The following is a 26,850-nucleotide window of genomic DNA, read 5'->3' on the forward strand; positions in this document are numbered from 1 at the left end:
ATTGCATTCAAAAGGAAATTAGACTGAAAAGGAACATTGTTCACTTACATGGCGAAGGCAAAATACTAAGGGAAATACTCATTCAGAGAGCCAATGTGCACATAATTGGTCATATAGCCTCCTGTGCCATTGCAATTCTGTGGTATTTATTTTGAAATGATTAAAATGTTCAAATTCTATTCAACGAAATAAGTGCCAAATTAACCACTCATTTCTATTACTTCAGCACATTTTGGATCAATTCGAACAGCGATATGTGACATGAATATGAAGAGAGCAAAGGGACAATCCACCCATTTCATACTAATTCATTTACTTTTCAAAAGTAGAGCCCCGTGTAATGTGAGACAAACCAAGTCTCTCAAAGAATGTTTTACAAATCCTTAACAATTAAAGTGAGTCGCAGCTACAGTCATCACCTATTAATTCCTGCACAAGCTACAGGCTATTAGTCTTTCAGAGCAACTTTTTGTTGAACCACACAAACTGATAAAATTTCAATAATTTTGTCCCCATGTGTGTTGCTGATTCTGGTTAATGAAGGTGGTTAGCAAATCATTAAATTATTAATACAAACTACAAACTTTTTTCTGCGATATGCTTTTGTGCTGTTATGAAAAGCATGGCTAAGTGCCCCAAGGCCACACTGTGGTGTTCCTTCAAGACTGTGTATTCATCTCCTTGACACAATGACAATGAAAATATAACAATTGACAATTTGAACAGTGATCTTGTGCATTCATGTTATTTACAGTACAAAGATCATCCTCTATAAAATATTGCCGAATAGAATTGCAGCCCTCATTTGGGATAAGTAAAGAGTTGAATTTGGTACAAAAGCCGATTTTGATTTGCTTCATTCTTTAACCCTTTGTAATTAAATTGCAAACAAGATTTTATATATTGTTAACAATTTTGTTATACTCAGCTCACAGAGAAATTGCCCTTATTCCCTGCTCCCCCAGGATACCAATAAATGGTATTTGTTGAGATCAAATGTGATGTGATGTCATGTGATGTGATGATTGGGTGAATCACTTTTGTGATTAGTGCCGAGGAAACTGCTCTATTTAGGAAAAATGCAAAAAATAGTTACTCTTTTTGAATATTGTTTTGCTTTCTGAATGAGCAGAAATAATTGGGAATTGTAATTTGAACTATAGCATTTGTATGAGAAAGAAATGGTAGTACAGGGAGGACAATTTAGACATAATTCTAAGCTTGTTTGTGCTTTGGAACAATATGCATCTCCGTGTCATGTGCTACCTGTTTTTCAGCAATTCTTAGAAGAATTGCACAAAGGGCAGTTTACAGTGTCATCATTCAAAGACTTGTCCAGTAAACTACTCCGGGTTTATGCAGCAGATGATACTCGGAAGGTGAAAGAGGTTAAAGACGGCATTGATACCTCCTGGAATAATATCAATCAAAGGTGAGATGAGATGATTTGAATGTCTGTAGTTCAGGTATTTCATCTTTACCCAGTCATTTTCTCTGCCTCTATCTGATTGTTGTGCCCTGTGTTTTTGCCCGAGACAGCTAATTGTTAACTTGGTCCTTGTATGTGCTGCTACATGACTGTCCAACTGTGTTACTATCTGTGAAGTCACTGATCAGGAATTTGTTTTCACTGGTCTTTTCTCAGTTGCTCAGTAATGCAGTTAAAACACAAATTACTGTAACTGTGGACATGAATCTTATCGCTGCAAGGTGTGGTACATTTGGGAAGGATGTGCTAGTGCAGTGGTTATGATACGGGCAATAGTAGTTATGAGGCCCGGGCTGATAATCCAGCTTTGGAGTTTAGTTCCCACTTGGTCTATGAAGAATTTGAATTCAGTTAAAAACAAAATATAGAACTAAATAGGTGTGCCAGTGAAAGTTACCATGTAGCGATCAGATTGTCATGAAATCCTACTTTTTTCCATTTGCTAAATGATCCTGAACTTGCAAAGAATTATGCTGATAATTGCTTTAGGATTCTCGGGCAGGCTTGCACATACTAGAAGCTACATTTACTAGCATACAGGTTCCTGTTCTTTGCAGACAGAAACCTATACATGCATAATACCTATTCCACATCAACAAAATAGGTGACAACCATTCTCTGTTTCATTCCTCAGGAAAATGCCTTGATTAATCGAGTCAACCTGCCTGGTTTAAAATTTAAATAAAGCTTTGCAGTTAACTGTCGGTCACCATAAATGTGGTGCATTTTATATGGTAATGCCTGTACCACTCAGAGTCCACTGGACAACCAATCTGTGCTTGTCCTGCCATACAGTATGCTATTTTCTCTTTGCAAATTGGCATTCTTGCAAATAGTCCCAATGAGTGCGAGAGGAAAAGCTTCGATAAAAAGCATAATCTTACAGCAATGCTGAAGATCAGTGCTACCAAATAATTAGCACAGCGTGTGAGACAGCATCCGAGGACCAGGCAAGTCAATGCCTTGGGCCAACACCCTTCAGCAGGACTGGGGAGGGGAGCCCAGAAGTAAATAGAGGGAGCGGGTGGGGCTGGTGAAGGGTAGGTGGGACGGTGAGTTGGAAGGGTGGAACAGATAGCTGAGTAGGAAGATGAACAGGTTAGGGAGATGAGCAGGAGAGGTGGGATAAGACATGGGCTAAGGCTGAGTGAGGAGGGACTTTGATGCTGGTGAAGTCAATGTTGATGCCATTGGGCTGTAGGCTTCCCAGGTGAAATATCAGATGTTGTTCCTCCAGTTTCCATTTGACCTCAATGGAAAGTGGAGGAGGCCAAGGATGGACATGTTGCTGGGGTATTGGGGAGGGGAATTGAAGTGGATGGCAATCGGGAAGTCGGGTTCGTTAGTGCGTGTAGAGTGCAGATGCTCTGCAAACCGATCCCAGAGTCTGCGTTAGTCTCCCCGATATAGACGAGACCATGTTGGGAGCAACAAATGCAATAGATGAGGTTAGATGACGTCCAGGTAAGTGTCTGTCAGATCTGTAAGGATTGTTTATGGCCTTGGACAGAAGTGAGAGGGGAGGACCTAGACCATTTCTGACACCTCCCTCCCCTTCCTGGATGTCTCCGTTTCCATCTCCAGACATCAAGTCAGCACGGATATCCATTTCAAAACCCACTGATTCCCACAGCTACCTTGACTACACCTCCTCTCACCCACCCTTCTCCAAAACTCCCAATTCCCCTGCCTCCACCACATTTGCTCCCAGGATTAGGCGTTCCACTCCAGGACATCCCAGATATCATCCCACTTTAGGGATTGTAGTTTCCTGTCCTCTAATTAGGGATGCCCTCATTTGCATCCCCTACATCGCCTACATTTCTGCCCTCAAGCCCCCTTCCCCCAACAACAATAAAGATAGGGCCCTCTTTGTGATTAGATTAGATTAGATTACTTACAGTGTGGAAACAGGCCCTTCGGCCCAACAAGTCCACACCCACCCGCCGAAGCGTAACCCACCCAGACCCATTCCCCTACATTTATCCCTTCACCTAACACTATGGGCAACTTAGCATGGCCAATTCACCTAACCTGCATATTTTTTGGATTGTGGGAGGAAACCGGAGCACCCGGAGGAAACCCACGCAGACAAGGGGAGAATGTGCAAACTCCACACAGTCAGTCGCCTGAGGCGGGAATTGAACCCGGGTCTCTGGCGCTGTGAGGCAACAGTGCTAACCACTGTGCCACCGTGCTGCTTAAAGACCATCCTGCACCTCCCCCCACCAACCTGTAAATCCAGCACATCATCCTCCAAGATTTCCACCATGTACATCTGACCCCACCACCAAAAAGATATTTCCTTCCCCACCCCTGTCTCCTTTTCACAGAGACCGTTTACTCCATGACTCATCAACACTACATTCCCCACCGACGTCTCCACTACACCCCGTACCTTTCCTTGCAATTGCAAGAGGTGCAACAGCAGACCCCACTCCTCCCCTCTCACCTCATCCAAGGCCCTAACAAATCCTTCCAGATCTGACAGAGATTCACCTGCATGTCATCTAACCTCATCTATTGCATCCTGTTGATGCCGACGAGGTGGTCTCTATATGAGGGAGACCAAACACCAACTTGGGAACCGGTTCATAGAGCATCTGCGCTCTACACACACTAACCTTCCGGTTGCCATCCAATTTAATTCCCCCTCCCACTCCCCAGGTGACATATCCAGCCTTGGCCTCCCCCACTGTCACAGTGAGGCCAAACAAAACTGGAGGAACAACACCTGATATTTCACCTAGGAAGCTTCCAGCCCAATGGCCTCAACATTGACTTCACCAACTTCGAAGTCCCTCCTCCCCCAGACTTATCCCATGTCTAACCCCACTCCTCCTCTTCACCTCCTTGACCTGTTTTAACCTGTCCATTTTCCTACTCTCCTATCTGCTCCAACCTTCCAACTGACCGATCATCATAACCCCCTACATGCATTCAACAATCACCATCCCACCTACCCTTATCCCAGCCCCACCTCCCCCTCTATTTACTTCTGGGCTCCACTTACCCACCCCAGTCCTGATGAAGGGTTTTGGCCCAAAACAGTGACTTTCCCACTCCTCGGATACTTTTCCAGTTTCACATCTATTGACTCTGACTTCCTGCATCTGCAGTTTTTACTGTCTGCTACCAAATAGTTATTTGTGTACCAGATCTTGTGCGATATAAGTAGTTGCAGAAGTGTGAGAAACTATACCTTGAAAGAAAATCTCTTTTAGTTTGACCAGAAGTGGCTGTGCTCATCTACACTAGAGCCCATGGAACCTGCAGTGACAAATACCTCTCAGGTATTGGTGGCAGTGTACATGTTATGGTGTATAACCTCAGAACACAATGCTGCCTTGTACTGTTGTAGATTGTGGGCAGGATCTGGAGTCATGTGGTGAATTGCCCATTGCAGAATTACCAATCCTTCACATGCTTTTGAAACCCTAGTATTCATATGACTGGGTCTTGCCATTCAGATGTTGATAGTGAGGTTTCAGTGATTACAAAACTGTTGAATATCAAGATGACGTGATTAGGTTCCTGTTTCTTGGAAATGGCCTTTGCCTTGCTCTATGCATGTTGTTTAGGAGGTTAGTGGTTGTACCAGTTGGAAAAAAAAAGTGAAAGATTATGGAACTGTATATGGTAAAAATAGTATAATTACAGTGAACAGGCCTGGTTAAGAACTGGTAGAGTAAGAAACATGATGGCAAAAATAGGTGACATGAGATTTAATAGGACAGGTTTACCCAATGTCAAAACTAATATTTAATTCCAATTGCTATGAATATAAATACTTTAGTGTGATAGTTTCCATCACAAATCAAAGGTGCTGCTTGAAAATTTCATTAAATTTGCAGATTCTTAATGAGAATTTTAATATTTCTATGATTTCTCAGTTTTTCAGTCCTGTTCTGCAGTGTGCATCATGGCATTTGTTCTATTATTCTGTGTTGTGGTCTGCAGACTTCAAATTCTGCTGTCCTGTTGCTTCCCTCAGAGCCAGTGAGAGAGTTGAAAAGCTGGAGAGTGAACTAAAGCAGCTACAGAACTTGCTTCAGGAGTTAGAGGGTTGTCTTCGGTGGTTGCAGGATACTGAAAGTGCAGCTGATATCTTGGCCAGTGCAGTTGAAAAAGAAGACACACTGCAGGATAGTGCTGACGTGAAGGAACTCAAACACAGATTGCAAGTAAGTACACTTTGAAGTAAAGACTGGAATATCGAAGCTCCTCGGATGCTGCCTGAATTGCTGTGCTCTTCCAGCACCACTGATCCAGAATCTGGTTTCCAGCATCTGCAGTCATTGTTTTTACCTCGTTGTTTTTACCTCTATATTTGATTATCTGACAGCCTTTTCAGTAATTCTGAAGTGTACATGATTTTGATTCTGATTTTGATCATCTGGTTGATTATGCAGTTATTAACTTCATCTGAGATATGTTTACATTTTGTAGATTATTTTGGAGTCCTCTTTAAATACGTTAAAAGTACATCTGATTGCTGAACGTTCTCTATGCCCTTCCTGTACATTCGGCTGCTAATCCAAAATATAATAACACGACCATGAGAGATGCAAGTCGAACAGCTCAGATTTTTGATCAGTCTGGTACATTAATTCAATTATCCCTAAGGTAGTTGAGAACTAAACCTGTGGCAAATGTATATTTTGAAGGAAATTAAACTTCTGATATTTAAGGATGGAGACTAGGTTATTACTCCATACAGAAATGTTCTGTTGTATAACTGCATGAGATTGCTTATCAGTGATTGTAGGAAATTTGCAGAAGTTGAAGTGACAGTTTTCAACTCTCAGTAATATATAGAATAAACTGTAACCATTTTATAGCACTACCATTCAGATTGTGTTAAAGCCTCACTGCAGTGAATGATGCATCAAGGAACTAATATAGTATTTGTAAATGGTATAAATGCTATTAAAAAAAGGACAGTTTTCAACAGAGGAAATATTTGTGCCTATTTATACCCATTTTGTACACATAACTAACACTAGTTAAACTGCCTTTTCCTCATAGTTTACAGCAGGTTTTGATCATTTCACAGTGTAATACCTGTGTTTATCAGCTGGAGAAGCCAGATGGTTTCATGTCTATCTGAGCCAGTGAACTTGACAAGCATACTAGTGTTTCATCAACAAAACAACTTAAATCCATTTCAGTTTTCCTTTTGAAGACTGTAATTTTTAACTGTGAAATTAGTATGTTCTTTTAAAAGCTTCACATAATTTTGGCAAACCTAATATGTCAATAGGAAAAAATTTAAATTGTCAGGTTTTAATGTGTTTTATAGGTACTTTACAGATGGGTAGATTAGGCATTTATAAAACTGAGATTGTTTCTTCACTGTAATGCTTTGCATTGCTTAGTAGTAGTTAAAACAGCCCAGTAGGAGCTGTACTTACTGGTCAACCACAAAAAAATGTATCTACCCGCACCAAAATCCTTCAACTGACTGTGCAATAGATACTGGGCTTATGCTTACATCACTAAGTGGTTACAGATGTAAAAGATGTAAGCTTTCTTCAAAGATAATTGAAAGGTAAGATTAATGAACTGAAATTGCTAGAAGAAATAGAGATAATCACTTGAATGCAGGAGATCAAAACAAAAAATAGAAAATTTTCAGCAATGAGCTGGCCTCCGAAAAATGCAGACATGACCCTATTAAAGCATTAACCTATCTTCATGGATGCTGACCCAGCTGTCCTTTTTTCTAGCAATTTGATATATTAAACAGTGAGTATAGTACTATGGATTGTTACTTCTGTAATCTAGAGAAATTGAGTCTAACAGTATTCATTCATGGGATGAGGGCGTCGTTGGCTAGGCCAGCATTGCTTGCCCATTCCAAATTACCCAGAGGGCAGTTTAGAGTCAACCACATGGCTGTGGATCTGGAGTCACATGTAGGCCAGACCAGGTAAGGATGGCAGTTTGAATGACATTAGTGAACCAGGTGGAGTTTTCCACAGTGGAATCGACAATGGATTCACAGTCATCATTAAACTCTTAATTCCAGACTTTTGTTGAATGCAAATTCCAGCATCTGTGGTGGTGGGATTCAAACTCTGGTCTGCAGAACATTACCTAGGTCTCTGGATTAACAGTCGAGAGTGTGGTGCTAGAAAAGCACAGCCAGTCAGGCAGCATCCGAGGAACTAGAGAACCGAAGTTCCGAGCATAAGCTCTTAGTCAGGATCGAGGCTTGTGGGCCAAGGGGACTGAGAGATAAATGAGAGAGATTGGGGGGAGGGGCGAGGGGGAGACTGGGGCTGGGGCTGGGGGGAAGATAGCTGGGAATGCAATAGGTAGAGGAAGGTGGGAGTGAAGGTGATAGGTCGGAGAGGAGGGTGGAGCCGATAGGTGGGAAGGAAGATGGACAGATCAAGAGGGCGGTGCTGAGTTAGAAGGTTGGATCTGGGATAAGGTAGGAGATGGGGAAATGAGGAAACTGGTGAAATCAACATTGTCATGTGGTTGTAGGATCCCAAGGCGGACAACGAGGCGTTCTTCCTCCAGGCGCCGGGAGGTAAGGGTTTGGCGATGGAGGAGGCCCAGGATCTGCATGTCCTTGGGGGAGTGGGAGGGGAAGTTAAGGTGTTTAGCAGTGGGGCAATGGAGTTATTTTGTGTGTGTGCCTGGAGATGTTCTCTGAAGCACATCGGGAGCAACGGATACAGTAAATGACGTGTGCAAGTTTAGGTAAATCTTTGATGGATGTGGAAGGCTCCTTTGGGGCCTTGGACGAAGTTAAGGGGGAGGGGAAGAGAGGAGGTGTGGGCGCTGGTTTTGCAATTCTTGCGGTGGCAGAGGAAGTTGCTGAGAGGGGAGGGTGGGATGGTGGGGCACGGACCTGACGAGAGTTGTAGAGGGAATGGATTCTACAGAATGCGGATAAGGGTGTGGAGGGAAATATATCCTTGGCAGTGGGGTCTGTTTGTAGGTTACTAACTCCTCTGCCATTTCCACCCGCAACAAGGACAGAACTCCTCTGATCCTCACCTTCCACCCCACCAGCCTCTGGATACATCACATCTGCTATTTCTGCCACCTACAAATAGACCCCGTCACCAGGGATATATTTCCCTCCCCACCCCCATCCGTGCTCCATAAAGACCATTCCCTCCGTGACTCTCTTGTCAGATCCACCCCCCACCACCACCACCAACCCACCCTTCCATCCTGACACTTGCCCCTTACACCACAAGAATTGCAAAACCTCCACCAACACCATCTCCTCTTACCTCCATCCAAGGCCTCAAAGCAGCCTTCCACATCCATCAGAGTTTTACCTGCACTTACACACATGTCAGTTACTGTATCAGTTGCTCCCGATGTGGTCCTCCTCTACATTGGGGAGACAGGACGCATACTAGGGGAACGCTTTAGACACATGCACAAAACAACCCCACCACCCCGTGGTCAAACACTTCAACTTCCCCTCCCACTCCCCCAAGGACAAGCAGGTCCTGGGCCTCCTCCATAGCTAAACCCTTACCACCCAATGTCTAGAGGAAGTCCGCTTTGGGACCCTCCAACTGCATGGGATCAATGTGGATTTCCCCAGTTTCTTCATTTCCCGTCTCCCCCCCCCCATTTCATTCGCGATACAACCTTTCAACTCGACACTGCCGTCTTGACTTGTTCTACCTTCCCACCTATCGGCTCCACCCTCCTCTCCAACCTATCCTCTTCACCCTCACCTCCATCTACCTATCATATTCTCAGCTACCTTCTCCCCAAACCCACCCTCTCTCTTTTATCTCTCAGCCCCCTTGGCCCACGAACCTTATTCCTGATAAAGACCTTATGCTCGAAACATCGATTCTCCTGCTCCTCAGATGCTGCCTGACCGGCTGTGGTGTTCCAGCACCACACTCTCGATTCTGATTTCCAGCATCTGCACTCTTTACTTTGTCTCTGGATTAGCAGTCCAGTGATAATACCACTAGGCCATCATCTTCCCAAATGAGATACATGAGATCAGTTAAATGGACATGATGTTGAGATGTTCTGAAATTCTAAATTTACAAATCTATTTGCATTCGGCAGTGAATCAGTAATTAAAGGGCAAGTATTTAAGATCACCTTCAAAAGAATGATTAGAGAATAAGTTGGTTGAAAGAAGTAAAATCTTCTGTAAGAAACTGTAGTGCAAACTGAATCCAAAATTGCTTTTAAGAGGAAAATGGGTAAATATTTGAACATGAGGTAGAATTAGATAGTTGTGCTTTTTGGCACTTGTCAATATGTGAATGGGGCTGTACTGAAAAATTCTCCAATTTGTGTGCCAATTTTTATCATCCACATCTTGGTCAAGATACATTTCTCATAAAAAGTCATAGTGAAATGTTAATTGTATTTTTTTCTGTTTCACATATATTGCTTGACAAACTGAGTATTTCAATATTTTCTGTATTTATTTCAAAGTATCCTCATTCACTGTATTTTACTTCTGTACAGTTGCAGCTGAAAATGTATGGGGTTACAGCTTTTCATTGGCTCAACTTCCTTCGCCCCAAACCCACTCTCCCAATCACCAATTTAAAGTATCTAGAATTAAGAGTCAACTCATGACCATAAAGCCATTGTTAATTGTTGGAAAAACCTATCTGGTTCACTAATGTCCTTAATGGAAAGAAATCTGCCTTCCTTACTGGGTCAGGCCTATATGTGACTCCAGAGCCACAGCAATGTGGTTGACTCTCAACTGCCCTCTGAAATCGCCTAGCAACCCATTCACCACCACCTTCTCAAGGGCAAATAGGGATGGGCCATCAATGGTTGGGCCAGCCAGCAACGCCCAAGTCCCACAGATGAATTTTAAAAAACTTTATTCAGAGGACTAGAAGCAGAAAACTGTACAGGTACTTCGGTCAACCAGTAATTGTGGAGAGAGAAACTGATTTGACATTTCCAATCAATATCATGTCATCAGATCTTGAATATTTTAGAAATGTGGCAGGTTTTAAACAAGTACAAAGGCAGGGAATGAGGGAATGGAAGAACCTAAGGGAATATCTATGTTAAGTTGGAAGTAGGAGTGACTAATTGGTGAGCAATGAAGGCTCAAGGCAAAAAGGTGTGATAATGGATCAAGGAAAGAATCAAAAGATGGGTAAATGAGAATAGCAGAACCCTAATCAATGCTTGTTGTCTAAAAGAGTGGCAGCAGTAATTATGATCTGAAACTGTTGAAGTTAGTGATGAGTTCAGAAATCTATAAAATGCTTTATTGAAAGTTGAGATGTTGTTCCTCAAGGTTATACTGAGCTTTGTTGGAACAGCCTAAGTGGCCAATGACCAGATTGAAATGGGAGCCGGGCTGAGAATTAAGCTGAAAATTAAAAGAAGCTCATGGTCACGCTGTAGTTTGAACAGACAATTTCTGTGAAGAGATGAAGTGATCACCCAATCTGCAACTGTCTCCTCACTATTCAGCATTTGGAATGTTCTGAGTGGTTTTGTGCTTCACATCTAAGGAAGGAGGGCTGGCCTTGGAGGGCATCCATGGAGGTTTACGTGAAAGATCCGGGAGTGAAGGACTTGATATATGAAGAGCAGTTGAGAACTTTGGATCTGTACTTAATGGTGTTCAGAATGGTGGGGGGAATATCTCATTAAAACTCTCAGAATACTGAGAGTTCTGGACAAACTAGACATGGAGAAGGTGTTTCCACTAGTAGGATGGAGTAGGACCTGAAGGTACAATGTCAGAGTGAAAGGACGACGTTTTACAACTGAGATGACGAAGAATTTCTTCATCTAGAGGGTGGTGAATCTGTGGAACTCATTGGCTATGGATGCCAAATCATGGAATTTATTTAAGACAGACACATAAGTTCTTGATTAGTAAGGGAACTGAGGGTTACAGGGAGGAGGTAGGAGAATTGAGTTGAGAAACATATCACCTGTGATTGAATGACAGAGCAGACTCGATGGGCTGAATGACCTAGTTCTGCTCCTATGTCTTATGGACTTTTGGAGACCCCATTATGAGCAGCAAATAACCTGAAAAAGGTGTAAGTAAATTGAGTCCGAGAGGTGAAGGAAATTTAAAGAGGAGTTGACCATAGTATGATGGAGAGAATATTTCTTTCAAAATACTAAAAAGGGAGAGGACGAGCAGATGTGTTTGCTAGTGGAAATGGTAGAGGATAATTTATTGCATATGGAATGTGGTATGATGCAAAGAGAGAGAGCAAAGAAACCTGTCTTTATTTCAGAATTTCAACATCCAATGTACAATGTTATGTTTTAGTGATGATGTGGAGATACTTCTGTTAGACTTGGCTGGACAAAGTTAAAAATCACACAACACCAGGTTATAGTCCAGCAGGTTTATTTGGAAGAACAAGCTACCTGACAAAGCTTGTACTTTGTTTTTAACTATGTCTTAGTGAAATTGAGGCTTTTTAAATTGAAAACAATAAATAATAGATTACAAGTAACCATTTAAAAAGTACAATGCTGTCCTTCACCTGCTGCTTTAGACTTCAACACTCTGTAGTGTATGAAACTTACCACTTGTATTGAGGTCCTTTGCAAAATTACCTTCTATGCTTCTAGTCATCTTCATTCTATTAAATTTTAAACATCATCTGTTCAATACCTTATTATTTATTGCTCTAGAAAACATTAATTTTTATTATAAAACATTATAAAAACTCAATTGCTCTTTATATATGTAGCGTTTGTATGGTTTTTAATATATGCTGTGTAGGACAAATATAGTAATCAGCAATAAATGATGTAGGTTGCAGTGTAAGTGAAATATTAAACATCCACAGCAGGGTTCTCATTTTCTCATCCCCTTGTTCCATTTTGATAGTAGAGCAGCTTACGAGAAATCAGCACTGTGCTAACTGTTTAGACAGCTAGGCACAAAGTTTTGCACTCTTCAATATCTCAGATTCTTTTACCTCAAGCTGTCAAAACACCTCAAAGTTTTACATCTATCAGAAATATGCAAAGAATGGCATGAAAATTGGAGCTATCTTACTAAGTACTTCAAACATTTGAAGTGTATTTCCATTTCTGATGGTACTTGGACAGCAAACATTCAGGTTAGTATTAGAATGTAGCACCAAACGTTCCACCACAACAATTTCCCAGGAAAATTTAAGGCTGTTCAGGAAAATTGTCTCAATCTCCTTCTTGGAGACAATGTTTTGAAACAAACGTCCCACCCTCTTACCTCTAATGTAGCTATTCTTGATTTGCATTTAATGAAGTAGCAAATAGAGGATTCATATTTACTTAGAAAACCAGAAAAGACATTGATTAAAGGCAAATAGCTATACTAACCAAATGGCCTCCTCCTGTGCCATAACAATTGAGATTACATATACCTTTGTTTACAGAATAAATTTGAAAATATAACCTTAATATCTGGCTTGTACCCAACAAGAGAGTTTCAAGTCTTGGCATGTTTGGGTTTTGGCTCTTTGAACCACAAATCAACTGTAGCACTTGAACTGAACTCCAATTGTACCAGAATTACATCTAATTTTTTAATTAATCGCTTCCTGGCTGAATATACCATATGTATCTGAATTGAACAGCCTCTAGCAACCCTAAAAATTACCTATCTAACCAGCAATGGTCTAATCATATCGGTACTGTAGCCATCTTTACTTTTGTCCAATATGTGCAAATAGAGGAAAAAGGATGCAATGTGTTGGGATCATGCAGCATTTAAGTGGTTGAATCCCATTTGTGAAGCAGCATTTGGATTCATGTCAGAATAAATTAAAAGAACAGGCATTCTTCAGAACTGCAGATGTGAATCTTCATGTTAATGCAGTGTGTGGAGACACTGCAGTCATCTTCCTAGTTTCTTATTTTCTGATCATGTTTAAAGTTGTAGCCCTGCTGACAAAAGGTATCTCATAAAATTCAGAAAAACATCAACCACTCAGCTGCATCGGGCCTCTCTCATGGACTCCTGGTGGCTGCTGCAAAGTTTCTATATACACATGCACACGCACCTGACCCAGAGCTTTTGGATTTCTTCTCTGTGCAATCCATTTCTACATTTCACTTGAGTAGATGTAGATTTCAACCTCTGAATGTTAAACCCATGCTGCTGTGGGCTGCGTAAGGTAAACTCTTCCATGTGTGGTCGTAGTTGACATGCTTGGATCGCCTCTCAACTCTACGTGGATAGCTTCCCCATCACATCTGTGGACTGTAATGACATTGAAAGCTCTATGGGTTCACTCAAAGGCCAGCAGCCACAGAGCCAGCTGATGAGCCTGTTTATACACTCAGCATCACTGGCACTCATGATGAGTCTTGAATGAGAATATCGAATGTTGCTTTTGTACGTGAACAGATTGTATATTAGCAATTAAGTGGGAAGGTTCAAAATGACTCTGGGCACTGTTTACCATGTTATATTTCATGCAAAAGCTAATTGTGTTGTGCAAGTACTACGACTAAATAATAAGAAACACTTCACTGGTTGAACAGATGCTCAGAAAAGCAGGAGTAATAAGCTCCCAAGATGTAATGGATTTTTGCCTTTATCTAATACCCTATATATTAATTTGCTAATGCACTTGGTGTAAATACCTATAACTTAAAGTAATATATTTTGCTTTCAATTGAAGACAGGAGGATGCCCTTCCATGACATGATTGTGTGATTCATATCAAGATAAGTACACCATTGACCTTTTAGATGTGAAGTTGTACTACACAAGCATACAAATCAGGGAAGTAATTAATGCATTGTGAATGATTCATGGGTAGAGCTGACCTTTCATTTTACATGCCTTACCAGGTATATTGGTTAGCTGTAGTGAGTGTGTTGGTAATTTCCAGTGTTAGGATTGCCATCTAATAGCAGGTGGTCTTCATTCAAGGATTATCATCTGCATCTTCAAGCTTGAGTCATTTTTCTGTGCATGCATTGAATTGATTGCTGCACAGTGCTGATAGCTAAATAGCTTTCAACATTCTGAGAATTTTATTGATTAGTTCACATGATGGTCCCTGATATGCACAGTATAGTCAGCATGCATTGAAGCAATTAAGGCTTATTTTTTCTTGTTTGACCTTTATAATTTTGACTTTAACTTTTTCAATGCTTTCATACTCATCTTTGAATGATGAGGGAGACAGCCCTGATTTATATACAAAAATAAAATACTGCAGATGCTGGAAATTTGAATAAAAACAAAAAGTGTTGGAAAAACTCGGCTGTCAGGCAGCATTTATGGAGAGAGAATCAAGCATGTTGGTTCAGATCATGTTGAGATAACCTTTCACCAGACTGCTGTATTTCTTTTAGTGAGGGAGCATTGCAGGTCTATACAGAGTAATCAGCTGTCATGTTCTCTCTTGTTATCTTAGTGTCTATAAAAGGTTAGAGTGAGCTTTGAACAGAATCAAGTATAACATTTCAAGATAAATAATCAGCATGGTTATCTGACACCATGATAGACCCAATCAGTATTTCTGTTGAGTCCACAGAGATTAACTTCATGGCTGATGGGTTGATATAGTGAGTCATTAATCAGCTCTAGAGTCAGCTAGTATTGAATAACATAATGATTGGTACCTCCAGTTTGACATCCAGGACACAAAAGGAGCATTCAGCCACAGAGTCGTAGAGTGTCAGTTTAATAGCTTTCTCTCTGAACCTGAAGTGTTGTGTCTACTCTAAAGTAAGCCAGTGAAAGTTTTTAAAGCATTCACAAGGGACACATCTGGGCAGTGAAGGAGAAGGGATGAATTGCTGTCCCCATTGGCAGTGTATTTTGATGAAGCTTGCATAGTGCAAATATTATTGAAATGTAAAATGTGGATGAGTAAAAGTAAACTTTGTTTATATCAATGTATTTCATTTTGAGAAATGCTTCAAAACCGTTGTTCTGAAGAACTATATGGGTGCACTTGAAAGGAATTCATTTGCTCATTATTGATTCTGAGTACCATGATAAGGGCTTTATCAATGCAAGTTACTTCTTATATTTCAGACCTAGTATTTTTGATGGGAGTAGCCAAATTTAAAGCTCATGACAAAAAAAACTGCAGATGCTGGAATTCAAGGTAGCCAAACAGGAGGCTAGAAGAACACAGCAAGCCAGGCAGCATCAGGAGGTGAAGAAGCCAATATTTCAGGTGTAACCCTTCTTCAGGACTGGGGGCGGGTGTAAGGCGAGCTGCAGATAAGGGGGCGGGGGTGGGATGGGGTATGGCGGTGATGAGGTAGGGATTGGTGAATATAAGTAGAGAGTGTGACCTGATTGGTCTGTGTGAGGAATGAATCTGGTTGGTAACTAGAGGAAAGGGTCGATCCGTGGAATGGAAGGGAGGGGCAGGGGCTGGGAAGGGAGTCGGGGGGTGGAAACTAAAGTTATTTGAAGTTGGAGAACTCTGAGTCCTCCAGGCTGTAATCTGCCCAGGCGGAAGATGAGGTGTTGTTCCCTTAATTTGTGGTCTGATTTGCTGGGGCAATGGTGGAGGCCCAGGATGGTCATGTCGGAAAGGGAGTGGGAAGGCAAATTAAAATGGGTGGTGACAGGAAGGTCAGATCGACCTCTGCTGGCCCTGCTGAGATGTTTGGTGAAATATGCTCTCAGTTTAGGTTTGGTCTCACCAATGTAGAGAAGACCATATTTAAAGCTCACCAGATAGTTGTCCTTTTTTTGAGATAATGTTGGCTACATTATTTCCTGCATTGCCATTCTCTTGTTAAATCCAGGTTTGCTGACAAATACAACTGTATTGACTCACCTCGTAGACAATATCCATTCTCATAAAATTTTGGGGTTATACTTTGCCTTGAGAGATTTTGCTACACAAATATAGGTTGTTGTCAAACTGACATAATAATTACTTGTACATAATTCTATACCCAGAATCTGAGCTTCCAGTTCTACGTCTAGCATATCCATACCCTGCAATGTTAATGCACTTACCATTTAGGGTGCTTGTTTGTGAAGTGAATTAAAATTTTCTGTTTAAGAAATGCTAGCTGAACTTTTGTGAGACTCTCCTTCGCTATTATTGCAGCAAATAGTAGACGTAACAACTGTTTTTTAGTTTTGTTCTCTGTTCCCATCTGGATGCTCAAAATCTTTATTTTGTTTTAATTCTTGTGACACCTGTGTCAGTGGAAAGGCCAACAAAGGCCCATTTCTAATTGTTCTCAAGAAGGTAGTGGTAGCTGCCTTCCTGAGATGCTGCACTTCATGAAATGTAAGTACACCCAGTGCTTGTACTGAGTTCACACTTTTTAACTGTGTGACAATTAAGTTACAGCAATATAGTTCCATGTCAGGATGCTCTGTGATCCGGAGAGAGCTGTAGGTGATGGCACGTCTATGTTTTTATTAATCATCATCATCTAGATGGCAGAAGTCATGGGTTTAGAAGATGCTGTTAAAGGAGCCTTGAAGTTATGGCTGTGCATCATGTAGATGGTATCCGTTGTATGCCAGAGGTGGTTGGGATGCCGATGAAGTGACAGCTTTTGATTGATTGGTTTTGAGTTTCTTGAGTGTTGTTACAGCAGTACGCACCTGGACAAGTGACAGTAATCCAATTGCAGTCCAGACATGTGGGAGGAGGTGAGAGTTGAGTTACTTGCTGAAGAATGCCCAGCCTCTAACCTAGGTTGTTGTCACATGTATTTACAGGTTGGTTCAGTTAAGTTCCCAGTCATTGGTAAACCCTAGATTTTTTTTTGATATGTGTGTCGCTGGTTATATCAATATATATGAAAGGCTTCTGCCCGAAACATCGATTCTCCTGCTCCTTGGATGCCGCATGACCTGCTGTGCTTTTCCAGCACCACACACTCTCGACTCTGATCTCCAGCATCTGCAGTTCACTTTCTCCTATATCAACAACTTTTGCCCATTCCTGAGGGCATTTAAGAGTCATCTGCATTCCATGTCTGGAGTCACATGAGCATCAACTAAGATGGCAAATTTCCTTCTCCTAAAGGATATGATTGAACCAGATGAGCTTTTATAATAATTGGTTATGTACTTGCTCTTAGGCTAGTTTCTTTCTTCCAGATTTTGATTAACTAAATAACTGTCTCTTCACCCAGTATAAACTGGTTCAAGGTAATTGACAGAATGATTTATTTTAACACCACAAGTATATGATCTAGAGTACACTGCTGAGTGAAATACGGGAGTAACTTTCACAGAAAATTTGGTGCATACTTGGAAAAAGTAAATTTCGGAAAGTCTTGGTGAAAGAACCTGAGAAAGGGATTGTTGGATAGTTCTTTCATTGAATAAGTGGAAACAATCAAATGATCTGTTTCTCTTTGTCGTGTGATCTGTTTCTCTTTGTCAGATTCAATGAATCAGGAAGGTAGGAAAGTCAAAGAGGAGAGGAAATAATAAAATTATTTAGTCTCGTAACATGGGCTTGTCCCATGTATAATCCATAAATCAGTTTCATCAAGCTGTAGAATCTTGACCCAATGTTAAACAAAATGTGAAGGTACTTTTATTTAACTCATACTGACCATTGAAGCTAGTTTAATTTTGAATAATTTTAAAATAATACATTTAAAGTAAAAGTATTAGCAGTCTGCATTTTCAATAGGATAATGTGGCAACTTAAGTGATCTGAGCTTGGTTTGACCAATAGAATACAGTTACTAAACTATTCAGAGATCTGTAGAGTTACTTTTTAAATAAAGAAAATGAACATACTTGGTTTAAGATCTGCCTGTTTGTGATGTATTGCCTCACTTTGTAAGCAGGTACTGTATGACAGGTATTTGTCCCAAAATGTATTATACTGCTTTGCAGAGGTGCCAAACTTAGATTTAGATTTCTGCCTAAAATGAGACTAAACATTTCAGCTTAATTTCTCTGTCTTTCTTTTCGCAACCCATTTCTGTCCCAGGAAATAATAGTTGGGATGCTGTATTATTTTTAGAGGTTGAATCGGTTTTCCCAAAGGATAAAGTTTGTGTGTGTGTGTGTGTGTGTGTGTGTGTGTGTGTATCTACCCCTTTTTTCCCTTTTGTCTTTCAGCTGCTTTCCGTGCCCCTCCACCAACCCAATTCTCTCTCTCTCTCTCTCTCTCTCTCTCTCTCTGTCTGTGTCTCTCTCCCAGTCGTCCTGTTTCACAAGGTTGTGCTGCAGCAAGCAAGCTGAACATCAGCCTTTATTTTTCAGTGGCGTATGGCAGATGCACTGGATGTGACTGGCTAATTCTATTCTGTGGCAACCTTTCACCTCATCCTGAGTACATTAAGCTTGCAGCTTCTTCAAGCTTCTCTTGAAGATGCAGAGTGAGCATGCTGAAATGTAATAAATCAAGTCCATTGACAATAAGGAAATGGTTTTTGCACTTTATTTATAATGCAAATTCTAAGATGCTTTAACATGACTGGCAAACTTACAATGATGGCTGTAGTGATAACATCTCTGCAGAAAGTTGTAATGTTTTTGCAGCGATTGCAAAGGATGGCAATTTCCTCTCCACGCTATCAGAAACTACGTAAGGTGAGTCTATCAGAAGCCGTCGCATCTTTTATATAATTTGTTCACAGCTGGTGCTGAATGAGGTGAATGTCTTTGGATGTTTAGATGTAATTATTGATAAAATTCTGTGTGGTTTTGTGGAGATCTTGGTGTGCCCAATTCTGTATTACTGAACTAAACACACATTTCCTCTATTCTACTGTACCCAAATGTATTTGATTATACATGCTTAGTTCATTTGATATGCTGCTTTTTAAATGCAGCTGGTGATGTCTGGTCTTGCTTACTGTTAAACTGATAATGGGTCAATGCTGATTAATATAGGCAAGATGCTTATTTCCTGATAGTTTTGCCATATTTTAAGTTTAGAGTCTATAAAGTGATTCTCCAAGTTGGAGAGAATTATATTTTGGTTTCAGATTGAATCGAATGTTATAACTAGATTAATTTCAGCTATTAAATTTAGTGGTTATTTTTGAGTTGATTGATATTCTTACCAAGTAAGTAGTTAATTAATTTCAGTTAATCTCTCACGTGTTCAGTTTTCAACCAAAGCTATCAACTGTCTGTAGACTTCAGGTTTGCCTTTTTTTGAAGCCAAATCCTAACTAAAAATGTTACTTTCATTATATATATTAAGCATATATCTAAAAGGACTCTCTCTTTTGCAATAAAGTGCTTCAGAGCAAGGCAATTTGTTGACAAACCTGTGCATGTTTTGAAAGAGGAGTGTGTATTAGAAGACAGGAGAATGCCTTATGATTCTGTATCATGTCAAAAAATGATTAAATATTAAAATTAACAAGTAGATTATGTTAGTATAGGTTGTAAAAGGTAATTGTCTCTTTTCAGAGAAAATTAAGTCATCTTGGTAGCAAAATAATGTAATTTAAAGCCATTTGTATGTGTGATTTGAACACAATTTAAAAGCATTGCAAATATATCTATATGTTGTAACAAATGTTAAATTTTTATTATGCAGTGTTTAATAATTTCAGTTTATTTTTCAGTATAAATTGTATTGAATAACATTAGAAGGAATACTCTGAACATAGTTATTAGATAGTAAAAGTATAAAGTATTGCTGTATGTTCTGATGTGTATGAAGTCCAGTAGTAAATATGAAGTTGAACTTAGTTGTAGCAAATCCATTTGAATGTAGATTGATACTGATAGAAATGATAAAAGTTTAGTTAATCTTGAAAACCTGGAGTAGATTCATACTGTCTTTTCATAAAACCTCAGGTGAGATTGTTCTGTCTACTGTCAACGTTGATGGTAACTAAAGAGCAATATTCCTTAAAACTGAGTGTTTTGTCGATGACCAGTTTCTGATAGTGATAGTTTTTAACCATCATTTGTGGAGCACAGTTCTCCAAGGTTAAGTCCATTGAAAGTGGAGAAAGCTGTTGAATAACTCAAGAAACCGGGACCAAACAAAGATTAGAAATGAGATTTGCTTTTGCAGAATGTACACAGTAATTTGTGTTGACCTCTGGATTCAATTTGAGCTGTGCTATGGCTGACCTTGGAGTGGTTCATATTGGTGAAGTCACATTTCTCCTAGTGACAGTGACTTTGTCTCACTTTCCCATTCTGCAGTGTGGTGTCTATTGGTGTTTTGGTTTTGATCTTTATTTCAATAATGAAACAACTTTCTTCTCTAGCAGCATGGTAAATGCCTCTATGAGAAACACAGGTTACTGAGCTGCAGCGTGCAGGTTGTTCTGCTATAACGCACGTTTTGTTAACATGAATTCGCTGTAACACAATTGAATTGTGGACACTGTTCCTAAAGTGTGAACTTTTAAAACATGTGTTGGCTCTAACATGATTACATCACCAATACTTTAAGCACTGTTTCTAAAGTGTGATTTTTGTATAATGCGGGATTGCACAAGAATAGGAGAACTAGCTGTACAAGGAAAGAGTAGGAGAGTTAGGAAACCCGGAGTAAACAGAATTAGGAATAACGCAATAAAAGGAGTATCCACTTTGTCAGTTTCATGCATTCATAAAGTTCTGGAGTGACCTTATAGAGGTTTATAAATCACGAGGGGCATGGATAGAATGAATAGCCAAGGTCTTTTTCCCTCAGGTTAGGGGAGTCCAATACTAGAGGGCTTAAGTTTAAGGTAAGAGGAGGAAGATATAAAAAGGATCTAAGGGGCACCTTTTTCATGCAGCGAGTGGTGCGTGTATGGAACAAGCTGCCTGAGGAAGTGGTTTAAAAAGCATCTGGATGGGTACATGAATAGGAACGGTTTACAGGGATATGGGCCAATTGCTGGCAAATGGGATTAGATTAATTTCGGATATCTGGTTGGCATGGAAGAGTTGGACTGAAAGGTCTGTTTCCGTGCAGTACAACTGGATGACTGTGGGTGCAAGAAGAAGTAGCAACACAACAGACACATGCACAATGTAAGCGATGCGTCCAAAAAAGATAAAAGTAAAAGCAAAATACAGATCAACCTCTGAATTTTTGTGAAGGGCAAATATAAAGATGTTGCAGCTGTGATTGGATGAGACCAGTATTGTTGAGCTTGGTAGTTGAGCAGGCAATTTTGATATTCTTGATTTTGTAATCAAAGTTCCTTTGTTGTGATTAGTTTTGAACTGGCTGCCAGCACTTGGAGTGGGAAAGGATAATTCCCTTTGGGGCGGCACGGTGGCTCAGTGGTTAGCACTGCTGCCTCACAGCACCAGGGACCTGGGTTCGATTCCAGCCTGTCTGTGTGAAGTTTGCACATTCTCCCTGTGTCTGCGTGGGTTTCCTCTGAGTGCTCCGGTTTCCTCCCACAATCCAAAGATGTGCAGGTCAGGTGAATTGACCTTGCTAAATTGCCCACAGTGTTAGGTGTGATAGTCAGGGGTAAATATAGGGTAGGGGAATGGGTCTGGGTGGGTTTCTACTCAGAGGGGCGGTGTTGACTTGTTGGGCCGAAGGGCCTGTTCCCACTCTGTAGAGAATCTAATCTTTACCGGTAGGACAGGGTTGTTAAAAATGGCTGTTCTTAAAGCTGTGTCGCTCAGTCACAGACTTATTGTTGCATTCAATTTTGGACCTCTTTTTCATACATTTCTGGAGGGTAAAACAGACATATCTTCAAGAGGTGATTGTCTGCTGAGAGAGATGTAGTTAGTCCCTCACGTTCTCTTGTTCGATCTCCCTGTTTGAAATTTCCCTGATTCTTTTCAGCTGCAACATTACATTGGCTTCTCTTAGGATTTTTTCAGTGAATTTATAGCTGCAGTTTATACTTTCTGTGGCAATCTTTTTTTTTAGAAAAGGAAGACAGATCTTGAAATTAGAAGTGAAAAGAGATTTGCACACATTTTGAAGTTCTGATCTATTGTCATAATACTGGCTTTGTTTTCAACATGGATCAAAAGTTTTATTAATTCTGGTCAGGTCAGATCTTGGTTGGTTGTGATATATCTAACTAGAAGCTTGACATTTGAATGTCTAGAATGTACATTATTTTTATTCCTGTAATTTTATGAAATGAATTAATTTCAAATGTTTAGGGGCAAGGTATTGAGGGATTAAGGGGATAGTAGGAGAGAGAGAATATGCTGTACTGTCTGCTGTAGTGAGATTTGAAACCAAGTCCCCAGGACACCTGCCTGTAGTTCTAGATTACGAGTCCAGTGACATCACTACTCTATCCCCACCTTTAGAATTTTGTGTCTCTTCTTTGTTGTATATCACTATTGTTGTCCACCAGTTATCCTTCAAAATAAAAAGATTTGACAGCTTGAAGAGAAAATTATCTTTGCAGTATTGTATTCTCAACTGACTCCTTTGGAAGATTCTTTCTGATGAGGTTTGACAGCAATTCTAAGAGCAAATAATATTGCAGTTAATAAAACAGCCAAGGCTTGAATGGGTCTTTTTGCAATATTTATGTTCTAGCGGTCAAGCCACAACCAATCTGCTAGGATTTCAATCTATGCCAGCCTAGAGCAACTCATCATTTTTGATGAAAATTACATGCATAACCCCTGTAGGACAGAAGTAAAACAAACATAAAGTCTAAAGTGAATCTTTATAATGTTACCTTCAGGGCTGCTGAGACTGTCCTGTACTTCTATTGAGGAAAGCCACTTACTAAAATTAATTTCTTCTAATGCAAATCATTCTATATGCTCAGCACATAACAAGCTTGGGTTATGACACTCAAACAAACAAACAGCCAACTTTGAGATTTTTTAATCATCATTGTGGCCTCTTTTGTGAACTTGACCAGTGACACAGCATTATGGTTAAAAGCATGTACCTCTGCATACTTTGCCTTGATTACTAATGATGTTGAGGTTACCAGCTTGGAGATTCTGAGTCTGACCATTATCAGAGAGCTCAATTAAGGGTCACTGAGCTAAGTATTGTATTTCTGTTCATGTTAATTCAGCTTCTTGATGGCGGCACGTCAACAACTCTTGGAAGACAATATCAGTACATTTTCTGTACAAGCTTTGTGTTGCTGGCTAGGCCACTATTTATTGCCCATTCCAAATTATCTGGAGGGCAGTGAAGAGTAACCTACAATGTATGAGCTAGGCAGAAGCGTTTCTTCTGTACTGTATGATTCTATGATTTTATGAATACAGAGACTGGAGTCGCATGTATCCTAGACCAGGTATGAATGACTGATTTCCTTCTGTATAGTGCAATTCAAAACTGGACATGCATGAGCTACTGTAGTCCATCAGCACAGCAGAATAATATTCAATCTGTGAAGGTTTGCAAAATGTATTATTATTGTTTTTAGAATTTGGATTGTTTTTAAAAGAGAGGCATATGGATGTGTGTTAGTGCTGTGAATGGTTTTTTTAAAAAAAGTTGTTCTGGAACAGTGACCTCAATGCACCAGTTCAAAGAAGAACCTTAAGACTGTTGATGGAATTAGATGTTTAAATTTTGGGATTTATGACACACAGATTAAGCCATTAGTTATGTTTTGACTTCAGAGCAAAGAGTTCAGAATTCACTTGCAAAGAATCACCAGTTGAGCTCGGAAGCTAATTTTTATTTTCTCCATTAACACATTTCACAACAGTTCAATTCATTAGCCAGCCACTGCAATGCAGTGTGTTTTTAGAGTTGAGAAATTCCAGGCAAGGAGAGTTTGGGACAGAACTCAAGTTGTTAGAATTGAAAAAGTTTAGGCATCAGAAGTGCGAAAGATTCATTCCATTGGACTCAGGAATTGTAAAATTTTTGCGAAGGAAGAAAAATTGGAAGGAGTCAGTTAAGGACAAACTTAGAGAAAAGAGTATAAGTTTTCTGAATTTCCATCTCTAATGATAGTGTTGGGAAACACATTGGAATTTTGTTTTAATGTTTGCATTATAATATATTGTATTGTAATTATGTTATTTTTTTAAAGACCATCTGTAGCCTCTTGTGAATATATCTGTGACCAACTACCGCATTAGCTGGGGGGAAAAAAAACACATGATCAGTCAAGCTTGGTTTAATTTTAGGATCTGACTTCTCAAGTAGCAAAATCACCTGGGATCATAGCAAACCACATTTTTCAACCTTATTGCCTGGCATATCACTCATTACCATCAAACTGGGATATTACCATACTTCAACAAAGAGTGCAGAAGGGCACACCAAAAAATGAGGTGTCAGCCTGGTTGACAAGATTGATTGCAGACTGAACAGTGCGAGCAGCATGCCTTAGATTGGGCTAATGATTCCACATCCAATGGATAAGATCTAAGCTCTGCAGTCCTGCAACTCCAGTTGTGAAGTGGAAGCTCCATAATTATCCCCATACTCAATAATAGGGGACCATGACACAGCAGTGCAAAAGAGAATACTAAAGTTTTTGCATCCATTTTCAGCCAGAAGAGCCAAGTGGTTGATCCACTTGGACTACTTCAGAAGTCTCCAATATCACAGTTGCTGTTCTTCAACTAATTTTATTCACTCCACATGATGTTAAGAAATTATTGAAGATACTGGTCACTGCAAAGACTGTGATCTCGACACCACTCCAACAATTTGGAGGACTTATGCTCCAGAAGTAGCTGCACCCGTAGCCATGATGTTCCAGTATAGCTACAACCTGACATGTACCTGACAGTGTGCAGACTTGTCCAGGTTCTGTCAGGTACTTGCCAGGTACTGTCTCCAAAATCCAGGACAACTTCAACCTGACTAATTTCATTACACTTGCAATCACCAACAAAGTAATTGAAAAGGTCAATGACAATACTAATAAGCAGCACTGCAAAGAAATAACCTGCTATTGGCACTCAGTTTGAAGTCCATTGCTTCATGTGGCTCCTGGTGTTATTGCACCCTTGGCCCAAACATTGTCAAAAGATCTAGAGTCAAGAGATGAGGTGGGACTGACAGCCCTTGACATCAAGGCCACATTGACTGAGTGTGGCATCAAAGAGCCCGAGCAAAGCTAGAGTCAATGGATATCAAGGAGAAAGTAGTTCACTTGATTGGCACACGGGTTGCCACCTTCAACCACTTACACTCTTCACCATTAACACACAGTGGCAATGGTGTGTATCATCAAGAAGATAGTAACTCCTCAACACTCCTCCTCCAACAGCAGCATCTAAATCTGCAACTTCTACATATTGAAGCATGAGGCTAACAGGTCTGTGGGAATCCCATCACCTGCAAATTGTCCTCCAAATCATTCATCACCCTGACTTGGAAATTTATCACTATTCCTTCAGTTGTTGGGTCAAAATCCTGGAACTCTCCTCTTAACAATATTGTGATGTCCCTATAACCCCAGATTGGTAGCAGTTTAAGAATGCAGCTCAGCAGCACTTTGCCCAGGATAGTTAGGTAATAAATGGTGTCCTAGCCAGCAACACCCACATCGCATTAAAGAATTTTTAAAAGTTACTTTGTTGACTGAGGTTATTATTTTCTAGGCTGAAATCTCATTGCAGTGTACAGGGCCAAAGTAAGAGCCCAAGGTGATGTCTTTCAGATGACATGTGAAATTAAGACCAAAGCCACTAGTTCAGAGAAACAGTGCCAAGGGTAGGTACATCAGCAAAGCAGCATTCCCTCCATATTGCCATCATTTTGTGCTCAAGTTCTGGATTGGAACTTTGACCTCTAGTCTCCAACCTGGGTGGAGTGGAGTGGATGACTGCTTCAATGCAACAAAAATGACAGACATATTGCAGTTATTTTTCTTAAATCATTAATGGAGCATGTCCACTGTCCATCTCTAATTACCCTTTAGAAGGTGATGGTGAGCCACTGCAGTCCACATGGTGTAGCTGCATCCCAATTTGAATATGATTTATTTTGATGTGAGAGTCCCTTTTGCATTCTCAGCTTTCTGTTTTGGGCTGGATTTATCCCAGTTGAATTTTCATTGCTCATATTCACATGCTGACCCCCAATCAGCAAGGGTGGTACATGCTTATGAAAGGGAGCAGGGCAGAATGCTCCCAATGGAACAAAAAGTAGTTATAGATCTGGGTCAAAACTCTTTTCTGCAACATGGAAATTTGAAGATTATCATGATATTCTGATACGATGGTCATAGAAATATGTGAAAATCATTTTTTTCTTTCCTTTCCTAAATGTTTGCAAACTTTTCTGTGAGGTAGATGTTTGCAGACATTTATTCCCTTGCCAGATAGCTTCAAGCGTTAATTTGAGTATGAGCATATTGTGGAAGGAACTAAATATCCAATTGATGGGAAAAACAAAGTATGTTTATTAAATTTTAAATGTTATTTTACATTAGGATTATTGTGGTGAATAGAGTGAGGGAAATCTGTGAAAGTAATGGAAAGCGTCTGACATTTTCGAATCACAGCTTTTTATCACATGGGGCAGCTAAAAGACAACTATTGGCTAATGCTTCTTTTATTTCTG

The 26,850-nt window shown here is 40.1% G+C and overlaps 1 protein-coding gene across 1 annotated transcript in view; it reads left to right on the forward strand.

Annotated features, from left to right (window-relative positions):
- utrn (utrophin) overlaps positions 1–26,850 on the forward strand; it is a 686,012-nt gene that overhangs the window by 379,654 nt on the left and 279,508 nt on the right. Inside the window, exons 48-49 of the mRNA XM_087991761.1 lie at positions 1,164–1,432; positions 5,484–5,673. Of these exons, the coding sequence (XP_087847887.1) occupies positions 1,164–1,432; positions 5,484–5,673 (459 nt within the window). The remainder of the gene's footprint in view (positions 1–1,163; positions 1,433–5,483; positions 5,674–26,850) is intronic.

The sequence above is a fragment of the Chiloscyllium plagiosum genome, unplaced genomic scaffold, assembly GCF_037043375.1.
Source record: "Chiloscyllium plagiosum isolate Xiang-an unplaced genomic scaffold, Cpla_swu_hap1 HiC_scaffold_10, whole genome shotgun sequence".
NCBI lineage: Eukaryota > Metazoa > Chordata > Chondrichthyes > Orectolobiformes > Hemiscylliidae > Chiloscyllium > Chiloscyllium plagiosum.